The 21,753-nt window shown below is 47.1% G+C and overlaps 2 protein-coding genes across 2 annotated transcripts in view; one reads left to right on the top strand and one right to left on the bottom strand.

The window, feature by feature from the left end:
* Window positions 1–4,896: 4,896 nt before the first annotated feature.
* SGPP2 (sphingosine-1-phosphate phosphatase 2) overlaps window positions 4,897–21,753 on the bottom strand; it is a 72,518-nt gene continuing 55,661 nt past the window's right edge. The window contains exon 4 of the mRNA XM_077748579.1: window positions 4,897–8,354. Within this exon, the coding sequence (XP_077604705.1) occupies window positions 7,803–8,354 (552 nt within the window). The 3' untranslated portion in view covers window positions 4,897–7,802. The remainder of the gene's footprint in view (window positions 8,355–21,753) is intronic.
* LOC144218621 (RNA-binding protein EWS-like) lies at window positions 12,158–17,330 on the top strand. Its single transcript, XM_077748564.1, is given in 8 exon segments — window positions 12,158–12,217; window positions 12,526–12,670; window positions 12,959–13,011; window positions 15,338–15,491; window positions 15,494–15,760; window positions 15,763–16,750; window positions 16,752–17,037; window positions 17,039–17,330. Coding segments are annotated over 8 exon segments (2,217 nt in total). The 3' UTR covers window positions 17,303–17,330.

Below are 21,753 nucleotides of genomic sequence, written 5' to 3'. Positions count from 1 at the left end.
GGTGTTTTGTGTCACTTACCTACTTATCCAAAATGTTGAAGTTTTTGAGTTTTCTTTTATAAAAAATACTGGAAAACACAAAAAAAGTCTTAACTACTTCAGAAGAAACTTGTACAAAGTAAGACCTTCCCAGGCTAAATCTATCCTTTCTTCCCCAATCTCCTACCAAACTAACTAACCACTCTTAATAATATAGCTTGTGCTGTTCTGACATTTTCCTTGGTTTGGACAGCCACACACACATGTGTCACAGTTTTGGGGTCACATTCCACTTACTGATTTGCATCAACCTGTGATTTCTATTTTACATAATACATGTCATGACACTTCACTTACCATGTGTTATTTTTCTAGGTCAGTACCTGTAGACCCATCTTATCCTTTTAACCGGTGCAGTACTGTGTGGACGTCCATAATTCGTTCAGCTGTTCCTCTGTTGAACTTTGTTTCCAAATCTGCAAGTACAGTGATCCAATGGCCCTCCATAGGCCTCCCCCCTAAATGGCATTAGCATAGAGGCCATGAAAACTCAGGCCTAATGCTGTACAAACGTCCACATTTGGTATTTGATAGACACATTCTGAGAGGTGAGGGACTACTTACTTCTTAGATGTGACTTTTGCACCCAAGCAGTATCTTACCCCAGCAGGCTACATTCCTAGGTGTAAAGAATGTTAAATTATTAACTACCTTTTAAACAGGAGCAGCCAAACTAGGACCCAGCTAGCCCAGCTACAACTCTTGCCATTAGCAACAAAAGGCTCCTCACGTTGGTAAAAGAGCACCTCTGACAATCCTGTGTCTCAGTCTTAGCTTCTCTTTGTGCTTGATGTTTTCTGTAAATAGTACTAACCCAAGTGCTTGGGTATCACATTGGCTCCTTTGTCCATTTTAGCCAAAAGCAGACAAGCGGCCTTAAAGGGGGGCACAACTGCCTTTGGTAAAATATGCCCTCTAAACAGCAGAGCATTTGGCATGGCTGATACCTTCCAGGTCGTGGCTTACTATAAGGAGTTTGAATATCTATTTTTTTAAAAAGGTAGAGTCTGGCATACATAATGGGATTCAAGGCACCAGTACAGCCCTGGGACAGTCTACGAACAGCTCCCTAAGGCCCCTGACCCAGGTCAGTGCGAGGAGATCCGCCTCCTTGGGTAAAGGTACAGGAACGACAGAGCCAGTCCTTAAGGGCCAAGCCCACCCAGAGCGATTTTAGTTTCCACTACTGCCTGCTTTCTTGTCACGTCTCCCATCCTCCTTTGACTTCCTAGGAAACAGAAAGGGTGACTATAGACATTGTAACTCAGCTGTGGGTTGAAGAACTATCTCCAGCTTAATTGAATTATGTCTGTGGCTAAAGTCCTGTGTGTTTCTTCTCCCCCATGTGACCGATGCAGTGTGGTCAGAAAATGCTCAAGGCCTCCATTCAAGTCTTTCACTCATCCGTAAGGTTTGGCCTTGACTGTCTCTAAGGAATACAACATATCCTGCCTGCATTAGAAAACATTTTGAAAAGCCCCCCTCTCCCCGTTTTAGGAGGCAGTTGGCAAGAGAGAACGGCTACAGCATTCCAACTTCCCGGTCTTATCAGCCATACAAAGCCAATCTGACATAGAAGACAAAAAAGTGAGGATGTTGAGGAAAGACACTTGTTTGATACCAAACCTGGTAGAAAAATAAAGTTCCTGTAGTCTACAAGTCACAACTTTTTGTCATGAGGAACAAAAATACGTCTCTCAAACACCTGCTAAGGGCCAGCAAGAAACCAGTTGGAAAATGCAAACCTGGTAAACACATTGATGCTGGACTCATACAGAGTAAAAGACCAGAGACGGTTGGGAGTAGACCCTTCTCAGCTGTGTTAGGTAGAACATCTAAACAGTGTTTGGGGGGATGACGTAACGTAAGCCAGATAGAAAGGCAGCCTGCGAGCAGATTGCACTGTAGGGAAGAGAGGGACCCTAAAGGTGAGATGCTTTCGGGAAGCCACTGGACATAACACCTGTCTGCAAAGGCCCTGAGTCTCTGAGTGTCCATCAGCCCGTGCACATGGGGGCAGCACCCGTTACAGAGACGACCTCTAACCACCCACAGAGACCTGAGACATTCCCAGAGCTCACGGACAGCAGGCCAGAGCTAGAAAACCCCAGGAATCCTAAGGTGATGGGGAGAAGGCCTAGAAGGATTTTGCCTCATTAGTTCGGGAAAACCAGCTCTAGACTAAACTCCACTCTAGTTCTGCCTAATAAAGCTTAGAAACAAGGCCAAAAGAAGCTATTGGCAAGGAATGAACTGCATCCTAGAACAAAAGGTTAAGGATATTTATAGTAATACAAAATATCCAGCACCCAACAGTGTAAAATTCCCAGTACCTGGCATCCAATCAAAAATTACCAGGCAAGCCAAGAAGCTGGGAAACAACCAATAATGAGGAAGGGGGAAAAAAAGCAGAAACTGACAAATGTGGCATAGATGATAAAATTAGCAGGAAGGACATGATTGTAACTGTATGCCATTATGTTTAAGATGCTAGAGGAAAGACTGAACAGGTTGATACACACAAGCTATAGATTTTCAATTTCTAGAGATGAAAGCTATGAGGTAAATGACTAAGCTGATAAGAATAACACTAATACCTAGGGAATAAGAGCAGAATTGATGGACTTCATGAAAAATTCACATCAACAAACAAATACTTCCCAGCCAAATATTCTTACCAGCACCTAACTGGGATGAGCACTGGGTATTATATGGAAACAAACTTGACTATAAACTATATTAAAAAAAAAAAAAAAGAAAGATGGTTAATGCGGCCTGTTTGGGGTTGCCCCTCCCACGGCGCCGCCCATCTGGGTCCCACGTGACTGACGTTGCACCCTGAAAGCCCATGCTCCCTAGGCTCCCAGGTGCAGGATGTGGAGGCTGCACGAGACGGCACCCTGTCCTGTCCTCAGCGGGCTGAGGCCAGCTTTGCCAAGAGGCATTGACACTCTCCGAGTACCTCCACTGGAGAAGCATCTGGCTTGTGCTCCAAGCAAGGGGACCCTGCCGTCATAGCAAGAAAGAGCAAGTCCAGCAGATGTGTGGAGTGTGTGCCTTAAAGAAGCGTCACAGCCAGAACTCCTAGCTGTGCCCTGACTTTTCTTGTTTGTTTTTGCATGCCATATAGACAGGCGTGGAAAAGGAAAAAGGATTTTTGGCTTCATATAGCTCCGCTGTCTCATGTGGCTATAGTTTTAAGAATTTAACATTCTATTCATGGTCCGCATTCAACTCTTCTTCGTATGCATCCTGTAAATAAATAGTCAAGTCTGTCTTACAGGTGTGCCCCAGTTTAAGAAAACAGTGGACACATGGTGTATCTAAAGTAATCCATTAAAGAGCCTTATGTTTACAGAAATGAAGAGCTGCCACATGATTAAAAATGCCGTTTATAAACAGCAAACCCCTCGGTGCACTTAAAATTCAAGTTAAAAAAAAACCAAAACAGCTTTCAGGAAAATATCTATTCTCTAAAACTGGATACGTCTACACCACTTGGTTCTTGTTAGCCTCTCATTAGAGAACCAGGGATCCATTCATCATTATTAGAGGCAGGGGTGAGCAAGCGCATCTACAGGTCTCTCAAAGAGCCAGGATCAAGGTAAAATACTCTTACATCAAGTTCCACGGGCCTAGTTCAGGGACCTGAACAAAGCAAAGAGGGAAATGGGCACCAAGGAAACGGATGGAAGCCCTAGCAGCTGTCACCTCTGCTGGGAGCCCAACGAGAATGGGCATGAGCCTGCAGGAGAGGCCGGGTCCAAGACGGCGGAAGGGGAAGGTGCCCACTGTGGACTGTTCAATGTTCAGATGAGGAATGATGAGGGAGACTGGGAAGCCGCCTCTGGATGTCATCTTCTCTGCAATGGCCCCACGTGGATGTAAGGAGATGGACTAAAGGGCTTTCTCACCCTTCCTTCCTGTTCTGCCGTGTTAAAGCCCCTTGCTCATCCTTTGTTCCAGCACGGCGACCACCCTATACCTAATCGCCAACCGGGTCTGGTGTGGATTCCCCCTGGGAGAGCCACAGGCGGTGGGGGGAAGTGTCTGTGGAAGCTCTGCCCTTGCCATGCAGTCTCCTCTCACATCTGCTTCCCATCACATCCCTGTGCGAAGCTCATCTCTCCTGTAAGCCTGGCTCATGTACTGCTTCTCCTGGGAGCCTTCCTTGACTTGCTGCCTCCACAGGCAGGAATTCGTCTCCCCCTCCTCTCAGTTTCCCACTCCCCTAGCCTCCATTTCCCTGACCCAGAGTCTCCTGTCTCCTGAGAGAATTCCACAGGGCAGGATTACATCCCATCCACCTCACAGGCCCGTGGCGCCCAGCGCATTAGCTACTAAAAGTACAAATAGGGGCCTAGCCTTGGCCTTGCCAATAAGAGAGTCAGTTTTCTATACCATTTCCAACAGCAAATTTGGGATGCAGAAAGACACAGCACATCACTGTAACAATGTGAATATGAAATAGGGTTATATTCATTTGGCTTAGCCGTGTACTCATTCATGACAACCTTTTAGTTACCTTAACCAGCAGCACCGATAGCATTTACCTTTCAACTCAGTGGCATTTGTCTCCAAATATGGTAGAAAGATTCTTTTTAGCATCAAGGGGTGAAATGAGGGTCTGTAAGCACATGCGGGCACAGCTCCCTGTTAATCACATCTACGGCTGCCATGCCACTCGAACATCTGCACGTGATTGAATTATGACAGCAACAGAGAATTATACGGCCTGCCATTTATTTTTGTCACCTCTTTTCAACTCCGGTCCAATGGACCCTGAAGGGTCCAGGGGGGAATCAAATCCAAGGGAGCACAACCCTGGCTTTTGAAACATTTAACAAGAAGTCATAATCAAACGAAAAATCATTTTATTTTTAAAAGAATAAATTTACATACAGTACATAAGCAAGCCATCTGAAACCTTCCAAAATAGAAACCCGGAGCATATGGCCCCGAAACACCACATGCTTCGATTACACTCGGGAAGCACAAAGTTGCCTACTTGGACTAGAAGATTCCATGTTACAGTGCTACCATCAGGGCATGTTGTAGAGTGATTTCAGCCACAGTCATTCAAGGGTTTTGAGTTCAAGGTCCCTTCTGTGTTTCCTTCTGCATATTGTTCCTGGGCGGGTCTGAGCAAAATCAGTACGGAGTGAGAGCTGTTTAGAATGATGGTACAGGTTGGAGGTCCTGGCCTGGAGTGGTAGTGGGTGGGGGACAGGCTGAGGACAGTTAGGAAGACGACATGTTCTTCTTGGGTCCCAGAGGTGCCAGTAGACCTGCGGGCTTTGGTGTCACGGTTTCCAAATGCAGGGCTGGCCAGACCACCAGTCCTAAGCCTATATTGGATACATCACGGGGAGCTTGACTCTTAAATTCATAATCTCCACGTCGCCTGAAGGAGAGGCGCTCCGGGCCACAGCCGAGGCTACACCAGCAGGGGGCAGTCTTTCCCCAGAGAGAAAATCCAAATGTCCCCAAGGAGCCATAGGGTCTACTCTTTGAAGGGGCACGCGTGGGGTGTGTGAGAGAGCGTGTCTGGGAGGGTGTGCGAAATGAGTGATGAAGGCCGGCAAGCGAGAGTAGGAAGCAGATAGTGACTTTTCTGATCCGTTTCTGCCCGAATCCAGGCCACAGAACAGTAGAGCTCAAAAACCAAAATCATCTTCACCAATACATGTATACTTCTTATTCTCCAGTTGCAAAACAAGATACTTCAAAAAGTGACCAACCGTGACAAGCCCTTGGGTCATTACTTAATGTGCTATGGCTAATGTGCTCATCCTCAACCCAATTGTGTAAATACAGCCTTAAATACATTAATACAGCTGATTGGGGTCCTATTGTTGGGACTTAAAAGGACAGCGTTAAAAATGTTACATAAGTGCTTGCGTGAATTGCCAACACCCACTGCTTTGACAATAATTATGGCCTCTCCTTTCAAAAGATACAACTGGAAAGACCTGATCCTTCTGCTGATCAGCTTCAGAAAAATCAACTAAAATCATTTTACATAAATGATTATCCAGGCTGCAGGGACATGCCTCTTCCACTGCGCTGGTGGGGCTGGCAGAGGACGGGGTGCCCGTAAGTTGGGCCCCTCCCCCTTCCCATGGCCCCCCATCATGGTGCCACAAATACTGGTCAGAGTTCACTGTAAGAACAATCCAGTGGCGGGTCATTTTGATCCCTGCCTTCGAACTATGGAAATGTCAGAAGAATTTGAAGGAGAAGCAAAAGGTTTTCCTAAAAACCGGTCTTCTCAATAGACAGGAGCACAAAGCCAAATAGCAAAGCTCATCCCTGCAGAATGGCCAGGGGACATATTTGCAGTCAGGACAAATGGGGTTTTCAGTTTTCACCCTGGGGGTCAAGGGAAGAGCCTACCTTTCCAGGCAGGCTAACTGTCCCCCGAGGAGTGCGTAGGGAGATGGCGTGTTGGGATTCCAAGGGGGTTGGGCACCATACCACAAAAGAGACTTCCTTAACTACACATCTACGTGAACTTTTCAGAAAACTGTGGATGCTTGTTCCTTGTCCTTTGGAACCGAAGAGGAGCCCTCAGAAGGAAGCTGCTGGTGTTTGCACAAGATCGCTCGCCTCAGTCTGAGGAAGATACGCACAGGCTTAAAGGGTGTGTTGCGTTCGGTCAGCCTGTTTTCCCAAGAGAGGCCAACACTATTCTTGCATTAATTACCCTTAAAAATTGCCAAGAGATAAGAGGTGGGAAGATGGAAGGGAGAGCCCCTGATTCTATTTAGTAGGTGAGAAAATAGGTTTACGGAAGGTAACTGAGAACTGGTGGAGTGATGTCCCGGAGGCCTATTCCCCCCACCTCATCAGGCCCCGGGAGGGATCCAGTTCATCTGTTCTATTGATCCACTTACACAGGCAGCAGACAGGGCCTCCCCAGTCTGTAAGGAAGCAAACAAACAAAAAACAAAACAAAACAAAAAACACCTAAAGATGGGCTGAGGGCTGGTCCCAAGTCCCTGTGAAGCAGGAGAGAGCAGGACACTCTGAGAAGCCCAGATGAAGTGAGGTGGGAGCAGCTAGCGGGCTTCCTGGATCAGAAGAGTGTAGACACGCTGCCTGGAATTCTGCAAAACGCATTCACAAGGAGGGGCAGATGCTGTTTCAACACGCACACCCACAGACAACGGGACTCGGGGGAACACAGGCGTTTGACCACCATCTCCCAGGGTTGCCCCCGCCTCTTATCGCTCTACAGGGGGGTCCACAGCGCTCTCGCCACCCAGGCAGGTGCAGCCTAGTGCGGTCATAAAAAAACAAAGCCACCCTGTCCAAGCAATGCAGTCTTACACAGTGACACCCCTTCTCTGCACCAACCAAGTTTGCACCTGAGACTCAGTGATGGGCAAGGTCATAACTGGAGACGCCTGGCCTCCAGCCTCTCAGATCATGCCTGTCTCTTTTGGATCTCCCAAGCCAGGCCATGATTCCTGCCATCCCATGACTAGGTCCAAGGTCCCTGGGGTGAGGGACCCTTAAAGAACTGACCTGGGCTTAGCCTGGCTTGACGTGCGGCGTGATGCTTGTACACTGACGGTCTCCAGGAGGCTGTATTTCCCTTCACACAGCAGCAACATTTATCTCTGACATCAGCAAGACAGACATGTGATTTAGGATTTTTTTTTTTTTTTAAGAAAAATGTATTGTCCAAACTTGCCCACCCACCCCCTTTCCTGTTTCGATCCTCCTATCCAGTGGGCTGCCTTCCAACTACTTGAGGCTCAGAGCAATCCCAAAAACCTGTGCAGCATCGGCACAAAGGTGGTAGCACAGATGCCGACGGACGTGTAGGTGACGAACTTGTAAGGCACTTCGATCTCTAGTCTCCGCCTGGCTTCCTTGTTCCTGGTGACCACCTTGAACCACGAGTATAACACTTGCAGTGAGAGATTTTGTACAAGCTGGCGCACCAGGAGGATCAACACGATCCCCACAGTGAATTTGGTCAGACCCAAAACCAACATGTCGGTGGTGAGCGGCGGGATGTTCTGAAGAACAGGGAGAGACTCGGTGGGTGCGGACACGAGCTGGAAGAAGTGATTGATCCAGAAGCCTATGGTCACCCCCGCCCCCGCGGCCATAATGGTGGTGGTGTCCGCTCTGGTTGGGCTGTAGTAGTCGGATGCGGGGTAGTTGTAACACAGGACGAACGGCACCACGATGGCACACACGGGGAAGAGGGGGCTGGCCGAGTCCAGGCGATCAATAAGGGTCCAGGCTGGGTAGGTGAAGACAATGAGGACCGCGGTGATCAGGATGCCACCCAGCACATCCTGCGGGAAGGAGAGAAAAGAAGGGCATAAGCCACTGGGGGCTTCTCCGTGTACACGTATAACCTGAGTCCAATCTGGTCACTTTGACACTGAAAGTACAATTTTTACACTGCCTTCTTTTACACTGCCTTAAGAAATGGAAAGTTGTAAAAATCTGAAAACAGGAAAAACTATGGTGCTATTGACGTTACATACTCTCCAGGTTTTCTGTCCTTTGGAATAAAGGCTACACATTTTCTTCAATTTTTTTTTTTTTTTTTTTTTTTATGTTCATTTAGGTTTTTGAGAGACAGAGCACACGTGGGGAAGGCGCCGAGAGAAAATGAGAATCTGAAGCAGGCTCCAGGCTCCGAGCTGTCAGCACAGAGCCCGATGCGGGGCTCAAACCCACAAACCATGAGATCATGACTTTAGCCTATGTCAGACGCTTAACTGAGCCACCCAGGTGCCCCCGTGTTTTCTTAATGAACAGCTCTAATCACATTTTCCCTCCGTCTTCTATTATTTGGATTTAATATCTATCACAAGTACTGCATTAATCTTCACAGAGGGGGGCGTCTTCCTACTTGGCAGGCTGGGGCTGGGGCTGGAGGAGGAAGTTAGTGGCCGGGGGGCCCTGCGCGCAGCAAGCTGCCTCAGGTACATTTACTTGGGGTGGTCTGAGAGGAGAGTTTGGATGTGCTCCGTCTTCAGAGAGAGAATTTCAAACAGTGTGCAGACAACGTCAGCCAATGGATGTACCACGCTTGTCTTACCTAACCCTTCCTTTTAGGACATTTCAGACTGTGGTCTTCTTTCTTCTGTTCTTCCCTTTCCCTTATTTCTTTTTCCCTCTCTCCGTCCCTCCTTAAATGCTTGCTTAAAATACTTGAACTCCTTAATGTCACCCATTTTCTCTTGCCCTTAGTGTTCTCACTGCAAAATTCACCAGAAGGTGAAGTCTTACTGTAATTAATAGAGGAACACAGTAACTCAGAGAGTGAGGACCTTGCCGAGGTTTTGCAACAAAGTTTCACAGGGATTATCTTGAAAAATTAAAATTTTTTCCCGACGCATCGGAAAATCTGGAATGCACCAAAAGTAGTATATAGGCATTACAGGAAATCTGAAAGCCACTGAAAAATAGAATAAAAAAAGATCTTTATTTCCATCACCTGGAGTCAGCCCTGTGTACATACAGGCGTGTGGCCTCGCACTTCGTCTAGAATTCATTTTTACTTCGAATTTCTTGGGAAGAAACGTTCTTCCTCCTTTTGAACACGGCACCCTGTGTTCATTTAGCAAATCTTTAATATTGGGCTTTTCTGAAGGTTACCCCGCACCATCCTGGCTCTTCTGTGACCTCCAAGAAGTCTCTTTCTTCGTGTTCTCCTCTTTCCACATCTGAGACACAGGTATTTCCACAGACTCTGTCTTCCAGCCTTGTGTGTCTCCTCCCTTAGTTTATGTAGAATGCTGGCTTCCTCTCTCTAGTCTCTCATTGGCAATCTCAAACCCGGGTTAGCTCAGTGCTGGACATTTTCATCCAGATGGACTCATAGCCTCGCCAACCAACTCGTCTAACATAGAAATGACCAAGAACCAAAGAAAGACAGGAGCAAAGGAAATAAGTTTGTAGAAAAGGAATTAGGACCTCCTCTTAAACACACAAAAATACACCCGAACTTATGAGTAAGTGGAAATTAAACCAGGCGGAAGAGAAATTAAAACTTACGTTCACCTAAAAGTCACTGCCTGAATGTTTATAGCGGTTCTATTTATAATGCCCCCCTCAAAGCTGCAAACAACCTCAGAGCCATTCAGTAGGTGAAAGTCCACTACATTCATTCTACAGGTTGCTTCCCCGTGATAAAAACTTCCTCCTGATGCGTGCAACAGCTTGGAAGCAATCTCCAGGAAATTCTGCTGAATGGGAAAAGCCACTCTCCAAGGGTCGCATACTGCCCGGTTCTATTTATGTGACATTCTCTGAAAGATACAACGGTAGTGACGGGGAGAGGACCAGGGGCTGCCAGGGGGGAGGGGTGGAGGAGGATGCTTTAGGGGGTGACGAAACTGTTTCATTTTGTGTGCAAGGTTAACTCCAATCTGTACAGGTGTTAAAATCCATAGAACTACACAGCCCAAAGCAAAGGCAATTTTACTGTTTTAAAAATTACATTTCAGGGTGCCTGGGTGGCTCAGTCGGTTAAGCGTCCGACTTCGGGTCAGGTCATGATCTCACAGTTCGGGGGTTCAAGCCCCGCATCAGGCTCTGTGCTGACAGCTAGCTCAGAGCCTGGAGCCTGTTTCAGATTCTATGTCTCTCTCTCTCTCTGACCCTCCCCTGCTCATGCTGTCTCTCTCAGAAATAAATAAAAAACATTTTAAAAATATTAAAAAAATAAAAATTACATTTCGAGCAAAAAATTAAAAGGTGGTAGGTTTTTTGGTTTTTGTTTGTTTTGTTTTTGCTTTCACTAAATAACATTGTTGGGCATCTGCTACTCTGGGTAAAGCAGTGCTCTAGACTCTTACAGGTTCCAGCATGCCCCCTCTCCCCTCCCCCCCCAACCAGCCTGTGCTGGGAATGTTTCCCTCACCTACCAGCTTTACCAAAACCCAGAAGTTCAAAAACATTCTGCTGATGAAAGCGGTAGAGGGGAAAGGGGACTTCTGTCCATGCAGTCGTGGTAGTGCAAAATGGCACATCCTTTGTGGAGAAGACATTTTTAATTTGACCTCTGACCTGCCCCCTAACTGAAATGAGGTGAGTGTTTTCAAGTTGTCCAGTATGGTGGTGTTGGTGACGGCAGGAGACTGGAAAAATGCCAAGTTCCACCTCTAGGGACCGGTAGCTCTAACCCCGGTATATTCACACAATGGAATACTCTGCCTCCGTGAAACGGGTGAGGAGGTTCTGACGTGGAATTAAAAAACAATTTTTTTTTTTAAGTTCATTTATTTTGAGAGAGAACGTGAGCTTGAGCCAGGGAGGGGTGGAGAGAAGGGGAGAGAAAAAGCATCCCAAGCAGGCTCCATGCTGTTAGCACAGAGCCCAGTGCAGGACTTGAACTCATGAACGTTGAGATTATGACCTGAGCCAAAATCCAGAGGCAGACGCTTAACTGACTGAGCCACCCAGGCTCCCCTCTGACGTGGAATTCTTAAAAGCACTGTGCAGACCAGTATGTATGGTATGTTTCCATTTCCATTTTTTAAAAAGACGGGAGAGTAGGGGNATGGTAGATGGTGGGGGGTGGGAATGGCCTACCAAGACGTCACCTGCTTAGGACTGAGAGCATCTTGTCTGCGTGTCTTAAAGGAAGGGAAGGAGGAGACCCAAGTACAATGAACTCAAACACCCCAAACAAGCCTTTACTCTCAGTGGGGAAAAGAAGATTCTACCACTCAAATGATGTCCTGGCAAGCCCCTCCCCCACCCCCCCCCAAGGTCCCATCTGGGTTCTGAAGAAGTCAGAGAGGATGAAAGAGTCATGTTGCCTCAATTTATCAAACACAGAGCTGAAGAAGGCTGTTTTGAGACCCCTCTGGCAGACGGCACTCCAATGGGAAAAGTCCATTCCTCCTGCTACGCGTTGGCCACAGTGCCCTTGACCATATCGCCTGGGAGGACAGAGGCAGAGCGTCTGCCTCATTCACTATGGCCCTTGGGTCCATCTTGGCCATAGACCTGCTGAACCTGGAGAGGCAGCTGAAGAGATGCTGGTGACAGGCAGCCAGCAGGGGGGTGGGGGCGGCTGACGGGGCAGGACCGCGGTACTCAGAGCGGCCGCCGCATCTCCCGGACCAGCTGTGGGGCAATGACTGCCAGTACCAGGGAGCTGACGAGCCTCCAAGGCAGGCAGGCAAGGCCAATGCGCGTGAGGTCACAGCGTGGGTGGCGAGCAAGGGATCCAGCCGGGCCGGCTTGACACCACACTGTCTGACCACAAGGAGGCGCTAGGGGGCTCAGACTGGTTTGAGAGCCCAGGGGAGAGTCCTTCTGAAACTCCAGAAATATTCTGTGGCGGTATTTCTATTAGGGGTAGGGACAAAACACAGGTTTGCAGGGCACTGGGGGTTTGGGGTGATCCTGTGGGTGTTCGAGGAATTCACCCCAGCCTCGCTGGCCATGCCTCACTGCTCTCTCCCCTCGCTGCCCGTAAACCTCCGTTGCTGTATTCCATAGAGTCCTCCTCCCGCACAAAGCCCTACGCTGGCTGTCACCACCCCGAGTTCAGACCTTCAGGTCACCCCTGCCTGCCACTCCCCGGCTCCCAAACCTACACCGAGTGCCTTCCTGATGGCTGCTTCAATAGCCAATGTTCTCCAATGTTCGTGTGGAACATGAACACTTTGGAATCACTGAGGAAGACTATTAAAATACAGACTTCAGGAGCACCTGGGTAGCTCAGTCCGTTGAGGGTCAGACTTCAGCTCAGGTCATGACCTCACGGTTCGTGAGTTCGAGCCCCGCATCAGGCCTCGCATCGAAAGTGTGGAACCCGCCTCGGATCCTCTGTCTCCCTCTCTTTCTGCCCCTCCCCTGCTCTCCCTTTCCCTCTCTCTCAAAAATAAATAAACATTAAAAAAAATTTTAATGCAGATTTTATTAAATGTAGGGGACGTCAGCGTGGCCCAGGAGTCTGCATTTAACACCCAACACAATGCTGAGGTAAAAACTTGGGGAAATACTAGCCTCCAGATTGAGAGTCAGAGCCCACGTGCTCCATCAGTCTGTCATTCTCAGGTTTTTTCTCACTGCTTTCCCATTTGAACTCTCCACAACAGTCAGAGGGGGCTTCTCGCTTTCGCCAAACATGCCCAGGACAACTTAGTCCCCCTAGTTTTTTGCATTCCTTTTACGTACAGCACACTTTAACCATGTCTATCCTATCAGTTCATCTCAGGCTCAGCTCAAAAGAGATTTCCTTTCCCAAATTTCTTCATGTATCACCACAGTCGGAAAGAACCCTCCCTGAATTGAATGTGCAGGCTCTTGCTTAATATCACTCCCAAAGCCTTTCCCATAGACTGCCTTTGCTGCGGCCGTATGTTTGCACGCTCTTCACCCTAGTTGGTTAAAAGACTCTGATCAGCAAGGCCAAGTTCTTTTCCATCTTGGCATTATCCTCAAGGCTTCTAGCATACAGCCTGGCTTGTAGCAGATACAGTTTATAGTGATTAGGAGAATTTAACGCCTTTCTTGTATCCTGACCGTAATAGTTAATACCCACTGTCTCAATACATAAAAGAAAACTTGCCTGCCTGACTCCTGTGTTTTTTTGTAACTGCAGTTACCAAATTCCCAGACATCTGGTTGGAATATTCGTCACAAACTAATGCTGTTCGTCTCCCGTGCTTCAGGAGATTGGACTCTCTTGGTTCACAGCCCTGGCATTTGAGGCAACAGCAATCTTAGCCAACATGGCTGCTGGCATTGAGGTTTTTTACTCTAGCCAACACAGCTGGATTTTCCACCATAAAAGGTGATGTTGTAATAAAGACAGTCTGTTATTTTTATAAGGAAAATACTTGAACTATCTCTTATGAGCTCTCATCAGGAGCTCTAAATCTCTAATGATAAAATGATCCCACACAGCTTCTAAAAATAAGGACTGTAACACTTAACAATTCAGGAACGACTTTTTATGTGAATTTCTTCAAGCTACTCAGTTCACAGAAACTATAGAAACCGACAAAAATCTCCATTTTGGAATTGGAGCTGCTGTTTTGATTCTGGAAAAATTCTCAATGAGCAGGTGATTTCTTCAGAGCCTCTACTGTTTGGCACAGTATGTGGGGCTAGAGAGGAAACAGTTCACAGATTCCTGGAAAGGCGAAGATGGGCTATGGGCAGGGATCAGTGCACAGGGCACAAATGCCATCCTGAGCAGGTGGGCAGACAGGCGGGGGTGGGGGGTGGGGGGGAGAGAAGAGAGGGAAAGTCACAGGTGGTTTGCAGGGAGATGTGAACGGCACAGGAGATCAGGAAAAGGGATGGTGCAAAGCGTGGGAGGGAAAGACATGAAGGCAAAAATGGTGGAATAGATATTACTTTGCAAACACACACACACACATACACACATCTTTCCATAGAACACATAAAATTAGACTAGAAATTGCACAAAACATACAAACTATTCACCATCTTGCCCCAATTAGGCCATCCCCAGGAATTTATTCTACAAAAATTTCAAAGAAAATTGTAAAGCCGTTCACAAAGATCCATGTATAGGGATGATTCTCGTTGGGTTGATTCAGTTCACACCAATTAAGTCCAAGAAGTAACACATGCTCCACTATGGAACAGTCTGAAAAAACAGAAATGCAAAAATAGCACAAGGACTGGGGTACACATCGTAACAAGAAAGAATCTGGAAAGATGCGAATCGAGCATACGATAGTAAGATAAAAACATGTACTGCTTTCTTATTTAATATTATAGCAGGAACATTTTATGGCTGAGAAGATACATTTAGGAGCCTTGTTTTTTATGGTTTCAAAGCACCCAGAAGTGAGATAATATCAAGCAGAATACAAACTTTCCACGAAGGATGCCCCTAGTTTTATATAAATATATACTTGCACGGATGGATAAAATTTCAGAAGGGAATCAACTAAAATGTTAAAAATAGCGGGTTTTTTTCCTATTTGCATATTACAGAGGACGATTATCTTTTCCATGCCTTGCGGTATTTTGTAAATCTCCTAGTCAACACCTATCATTTTAACATAATGAAAATGTAATCCAGGTGAAGAAATCAGGATGTTAAAATCAGAATGTTTCAAGATCGATGAAAACAAAAAGAATGAACTGGTGCTTCTACATTTTCACAGCGTGCCAAAAAAATGAGATCCCCCACGCATCTATAGGACAGTCAACAGACCGTTCCCCTGCGATGTAAGGAACACTTAAAATAAAGGCACATAAGATCCATCTACTGAGCACATTGTTTGAAAATATAATACATCTTGGAGAGGGAGACGGACGTTGAGAGAAGAAGAAGGAAGGAGAGAAAGTGGCGTCCGCGGATTACAGTCGCTACAGCCAAGCTACAGGCCGGCAGCGCCACAGTGCTTACCCCGCCCAGCCCACTCAAGGATATGCACAGACCACCCAGGCACATGGGCCGCAAAGTTCTGGAACCCATGGAAGCCCACTGATGTCCGCTATACCCAGGCTCAGACCACTGCGACCTATGGGCAGACTGTCTATGCAGCTTCTTACGGACAGCCTCCTGCTGGTTATACGACTCCAAATGCCCCCCAGGCGTACAGCCAGCCTGTCCAGGGGCATGGCTCTGGTGCTTATGATACCACCACTGCTACGGTCACTACCACCCAGGCCTCCTATGCAGCTCAGTCTGCATATGGCACTCAGCCTGCTTACCCAACCTATGGGCAGCAGCCGGCAGCCACCGCACTGCAAGACCACAGGATGGTAACAAGCCCGATGAGACTAGTCAGCGTCAATCTAGCACAGGGGGCTACAGCCAGCCCAGCCTAGGAGATGGACAGAGTAACCACAGCTATCCCCAGGGACCTGGGAGCTGCCCCATGCAGCCGGTCACGGCACCACCACCTTCTCCTCCTACCAGCTATTCTTCTACACAGCCGACTAGTTATGATCAGAGCAGTTATTCTCGGCAGAACACCTACGGGCAGCCGAGCAGCTACGGACAGCGGAGTAGCTATGGTCAACAAAGCAGCTATGGGCGGCAGCCGCCGACTAGTTATCCCCCCCAAACTGGATCCTACAGCCAGGCTCCAAGTCAGTATAGCCAACAGAGCAGCAGCTACAGGCAGCTGAGTTCATTCCGACAGGACCACCCCAGTAGCATGGGTGTTTATGGGCAGGAGTCTGGGGGATTTTCCGGACCAGGAGAGAACCAGAGCGTGAGTGGCCCTGATAGCCCGGGCAGGGCGAGAGGGGGATTTGATCGTGGAGGCATGAGCAGAGGTGGGTGGGGAGGAGGACGTGGTGGAATGGGCGCTGGAGAGCGAGGTGGCTTCAATAAGCCTGGTGGACCCATGGACGAAGGACCAGATCTTGACCTAGGCCCACCTGTAGATCCAGATGAAGACTCTGACAACAGTGCAATTTATGGGCAAGGCTTAAATGACAGTGTGACTCTAGATCATCTGGCAGATTTCTTGAAGCAGTGTGGACTTGTTAAGATGAACACGAGAACCAGACAACCCATGATCCATATCTACTTGGACAAGGAAACAGGAAGGCCCAAAGGCGATGCTACGGTGTCCTACGAAGACCCACCAACTGCCAAGGCAGCTGTGGAGTGGTTTGATGGAAAAGATTTTCAAGGGAGCAAACTTAAGGTTTCTCTTGCTCGGAAGAAGCCTCCAATGAACAGCATGCGGAGTGGCATGCCTCCCCGTGAGGGCAGAGGGATGCCCACCGCTCCGTGGAGGTCCTTGGGGCCCCATGGGTCGCATGGGAGGCCGTGGAGAAGACAGAGGTGGCTTTCCCCCAAGAGGGCCCCGCGGTTCCCGAGGAGACCCATCCGGAAGAGGAAATGTCCAGCACCGAGCTGGAGACTGGCAGTGCCCCGATCCGGGGTGTGGAAACCAGAACTTCGCCTGGAGAACAGAACGCAACCAGTGTAAGGCCCCGAAGCCTGAAGGCTTCCATCCACCACCCTTTCCACCCCCGGGCGGTGACCGCGGCAGAGGTGGCCCTTGGTGGCATGCGAGGTGGAAAAGGCGGCCTCGTGGACCGCTGTCGTCCCAGTGGAACGTTCAGAGGTGGCCGTGGAGACAGAGGTGGCTTCCGTGGTGGCCGGGGCATGGACCGCAGTGGCTTTGGTGGAGGAAGACGAGGTGGCCCTAGTGGGCCCCCAGGACCTTTGATGGAACAGATTGGAGGCAGAAGAGGCGGGCGTGGAGGCCCCGGGAAAATGGATAAAGGCGAGCACCGTCAGGAACGCAGAGACCGCCCCTACTAGACGCAGAGACCTCGCAGAGCTGCACTGACGACCAAATTCATTTTTTAAACCAGAAAATGTTTTAAACTTATAATTCCATATTTATAGTGTTGGCCACAACATTATGATTATTCCTTGTCTGTACTTTAGTATTTTTCACCATTTGTGAAGAAACATTAAAACAAGTTAAATGGTAGTGTGCCGAGTTTTTTTTTTTTCCTGCTTTTGAAGATGGTTGTTTAACTAAGACTCAACAATGGGAACCACTTGTGAGCATGCTCAGTACCATTGTGAAGAATGGAGAGGGCCTCTAACTGTAACAATGTTCATGGCTGTGATGTTTTTGGTTTTGTTTTTAAAATAAAATTCCAAATGTTTATAAACAGTCAAAAAAAAAAAAAAAAAGAAAATATAATAAATCTTAAATTCAATTTACCATCCTGGGTTTAAACAAAACCTTTCAAATTACTTGGAGGAAAAAAAAATCATTACAGGAGCCTAACATTTTCCAAAGTTAAAACGCAGAAAGATGATTTTTGTCCTTCTTCTCATTTTCGCTTATGAAACTTAGTAGCCATGAACTTTATCATGGCTCATTACAGAAAACAATTTTATTAGAAACAAAGACAGGCAATCTGGAGTGTTCAGGAAAGAATGCTTATCAAGCTAGCCCAAGCATTGGGGCAAAGTTCAGCGAGTGCTTATAGAAAACACATAAACTAGTGTGTTTATTCTCATCCAAATGGATAACACTCCTCCTGGTGAACGTCTCTAGATATTTCAGCCTCGGGCCCCAGCCCTGAGAACTGTCAGCGTTTGTGAATTCGGACCCTACATCCCGTTCCCATATGCAGCTGGCCGCATTCTATCTCCAAACATCTTCCCCAAAGAATGCTATTGAGAAGACCAACGCAACACAAGGTTAGCTAACTAGAAAGAAGAGGGGAGAACAAAACCATTCATTCAATTGTTAGGAAAGAATGCATTCAGATCTTGGAACCATTTATGCCGAGAGGTCTATAACTCTGACATCTTCCCCTCAGCCAGGTCCCCCGCAGGGACTGTGAAGGGCTCTCTCTGCCCTTGGCGGCCTTCACGGCGCAAGCTGAAGCCAGGCGCAGAGTAAAAGCCAAGATCCACTTCTTTGTATGTGCAGTGAATGCTCTCAATGCGAGCAGACCCCGACGTTAAAAACGAACTAGAAAGAAAATCCAAGCTCCTACAACCCTTCTAGAAAATAACTTTTAGTTATACATCAAGGTTTCCTAGCGAACGCGCTCGGAATACTTACTCATTGCCATGCTGGCCCACAATTAATTCAACTTCTGAGAAGAATGAAGATGAGGTTCAACAGAAGCCAAATGGCAAGAGGGGGTAACAGTGTTCATGAATATGAATATGAATGATTACAGAGAGAAACCTACATGTTATGTGATTAGCATATGTATAGGGGAGAAAGAGGGAATTGTATCAGTTCAAAAAATATTAATTTCCTAGTGAAACACGCCACTATCCACAGGGACCGAGCAAAAGCAGGACGATTCACCTGGCCATGTCGGTGTGAGCAGAAGCAGTAGAATCTCCTGAAATACATGGCTCTTTGAATGGGGGGGGGCCTCTGTCACTGATGCCCCTCCCTGCCATGTCATGACTGTGGTCTGTGCCTCCTGAGACCCAAGCACAAATCTAGGACCCAGGATCATTAGGCGTGGAAATCTATAGCCATAAAGAGAAAGCCTTTTAAGTTTGTGTTAGTTTGTTTTAAAAGTTTATTTATGGGGAGGGGGGAGCAAGCAAGCACATAAGTGGGATAAGGGCAGAGAGAGAATGAATCCCAAGCAGACTCCTCACCATCGGCACAGAGCCCAGTACAGGGCTTGAACTCATGAACTGTGATATCATGACCTGAGCCAAAATCAAGAGTTAAATGACTAAGCTTAACTGACTGAGCCACCCAGGAACCCCAAGGAAAACTTTTTGAATACTCACTAAGCTCAGGAGTAACTGATGAGGTAGAAGAAAGTATGCCAGCTTTCACCTCCTGCAATTTAAAAAGAAATGCTCACTTCCAAGTGAGCACATTTAAACCTCCATTAGAAATTCTGTTGACATTTTTAACGGAAAATGGTTCTCTATAAGTGTGTTAAGAAAAATTACATAAAACTTGGACATGAGGCCAAAAAAATTACCTCATTTTTTTGAGAGAGTGAGAGAGAGAGAGAGAGAGCAGAAGTGAACGAGGGACACAGAGAGAGAGGGAGAATCCCACAGAGGGCAGAGAGAGAGAGAGAAGTAGGGCTCACTGAGGCTTGTTTTTGTTTTTGTTTTTTTACCCAAAGCAGAGCTTGGGCTCACCCAGTGTGGGGCTCAACTCAAGAACTGTGAGATCATGACCTGAGCGGAAGTCAGATGCTTAATGACTGAGTCCCCCAGGTGCCCCAAAATGACCTCACTTCAGTATCATTTGGGGGAAAAGGCCATCCAATGACTATAGAAGAACAGTGCTCTGTGCACTACTTATTAGATGTCTCAGAGTCCACAGAGGACAGGCCAGCTGACAGATTTTTGTTTGGCAGAGATGCAAATGATTTCCGTCCAGTGGAAATGATAACCCCAGAGGTTATAGTTTGTTACCCTGGAGGACAGTAGTCAGTTGTACATAATCCAGCAGTCTCCAAGTAATATTTATTGTCTGTAAGTATTTAGTTCCTTATATTTTACTGGTTCCTTCATTAATTAATCAGTTGAATAAAATCTTTGTCACATTTCATATGTGGGCAAGAGCTATGATTTTACCATTTAAAAATTACAGTCTAGGGGCACCTGGGTGGCTCAGTCAGTTAAGTGTCCAACTTCGGCTCAGGTCATGAACTCACAGTTCATGAGTTCGAGCCCCGCATCGGGCTCTGTGCTGACAGCTCAGAGCCTGGAGCCTGCTTCTGATTCTGTGTCTCCCTCTCTCTGTTCCTACCCCGCTTGCACTCTGTCACTCTCTCTCAAAAATAAAGATTAAAAAAATATTTAAACATTACAGTCTAGCAAGTAGATAATGAGTTCAACGTTTATTCCTAAGACCAATTATCTTGGATAAGTGAATATGTATATTTCATATAACAACTTTGCAGAACAAGTGAATAGTGCAGGTGTTACGTTTCTTAAATTTTTTTTTATAGCGTTTATTCAGTTTTGAGAGACAGAGAATGAGTGGGGAGGGGCAGAGAGAGAGGGAGACATGGAATCCGAAACAGGCTGTGAGCCATCAGCACAGAGCCCGATGTGGGGCTCGAACCCACAAACCACGAGATCATGACCTGAGCTGAAGTCGGATGCTTAACCAACTGAGCCACCCAGGCGCCCCCGTTTCTTAATGTGATGATACAATAAGATACCACTGCATGGTTTTCACAATATTACCTAGAGAGATATTTAGGTATATGTTTCCAAACCTTGGTCCATACACAGCACGAGTTAGGAAATAATCATTTGCTTGTCTTGGCTTCACAGAATCGAACAAGTCCCAACAGCCGACCTTCGTGAAACAGACAGAATTTCCCCACCTGTAATTCGCATTAATATGAACAGCTCTAACTATAATGAATCACAAGGCTAGGTGGGCCGACAGGATTATGACATTAGATCAAACAAGCCTCCAGACAGGTTATAACATTATCTTTGACAAGTGCTAAGCAGCTTGTAAGAACGACAACTATAGGGAAGGGCAATCTGCTAGATGACACAAAAGGCACTGTCAAATATGTAAGCGATTTTTCTCCCATCTGGGTGGGCAGAGGGGCCTCTGAGCAACAAGAGAACAGAAGAAAGTCATGTTCAGTGTAATGTCATTGAGCAGGTCCATGCAGGCCGACATTTAATTGGTGTGGTCCCCATATTTCCTGGGCTGCTCTATGTAGGCTGTTTCCGTGCTTTTCAAATTGTATCTTGTATTAGAATGTGCTGGGAAGCTTCCTAAGAGTCAGGTTCTGATTCAGTGGGTCCAGGTGGGGCCTGAGAATCTGTGTTTCTTTTCTTTTAAGCTCATTCATTCATTCATTCATTCATCCATCCATCCATTCATTCTTTCATCCATTTAGAGAGGGAGGGAGAAAACAAGTAGGGGGAGGGGCAGAGAGAGGAGGGCAGAGGATCCAGAGTGGACTCTGTGCTGACAGCAGTGATCCTGATGTGGAGCTCGAACTCATGAACCATGAGATCATGCCCTGAGCCAAAACCAAGAGTCAGATGCCTGACCGACTGAGCCACCCAGGTGCCCCAAGAGTCTGCATTTCTAACAAGCTCCCTGGTGCTGCTGAGGCTGCTGGCCAGGGGAGCACGATACGAATGCCATCTCGCCCTGCTAAATCCCTGAGGCCAGCGTGGGCTTCTCACGATGAATGTGGCAGGTCAGAGCTTCTGGAAATTCTTTTTTGAAACACACATAAGAGAGTACGATTTCGGAATTACAGGAGTACCAG

Source organism: Crocuta crocuta, unplaced genomic scaffold (assembly GCF_008692635.1).
Source record: "Crocuta crocuta isolate KB4526 unplaced genomic scaffold, BGI_CrCroc_1.0 scaffold229, whole genome shotgun sequence".
Taxonomy (NCBI): domain Eukaryota; kingdom Metazoa; phylum Chordata; class Mammalia; order Carnivora; family Hyaenidae; genus Crocuta; species Crocuta crocuta.
The sequence above is the reverse complement of the archived record's forward strand: the minus strand, read 5'-3'. Positions and strand labels throughout refer to the sequence as shown.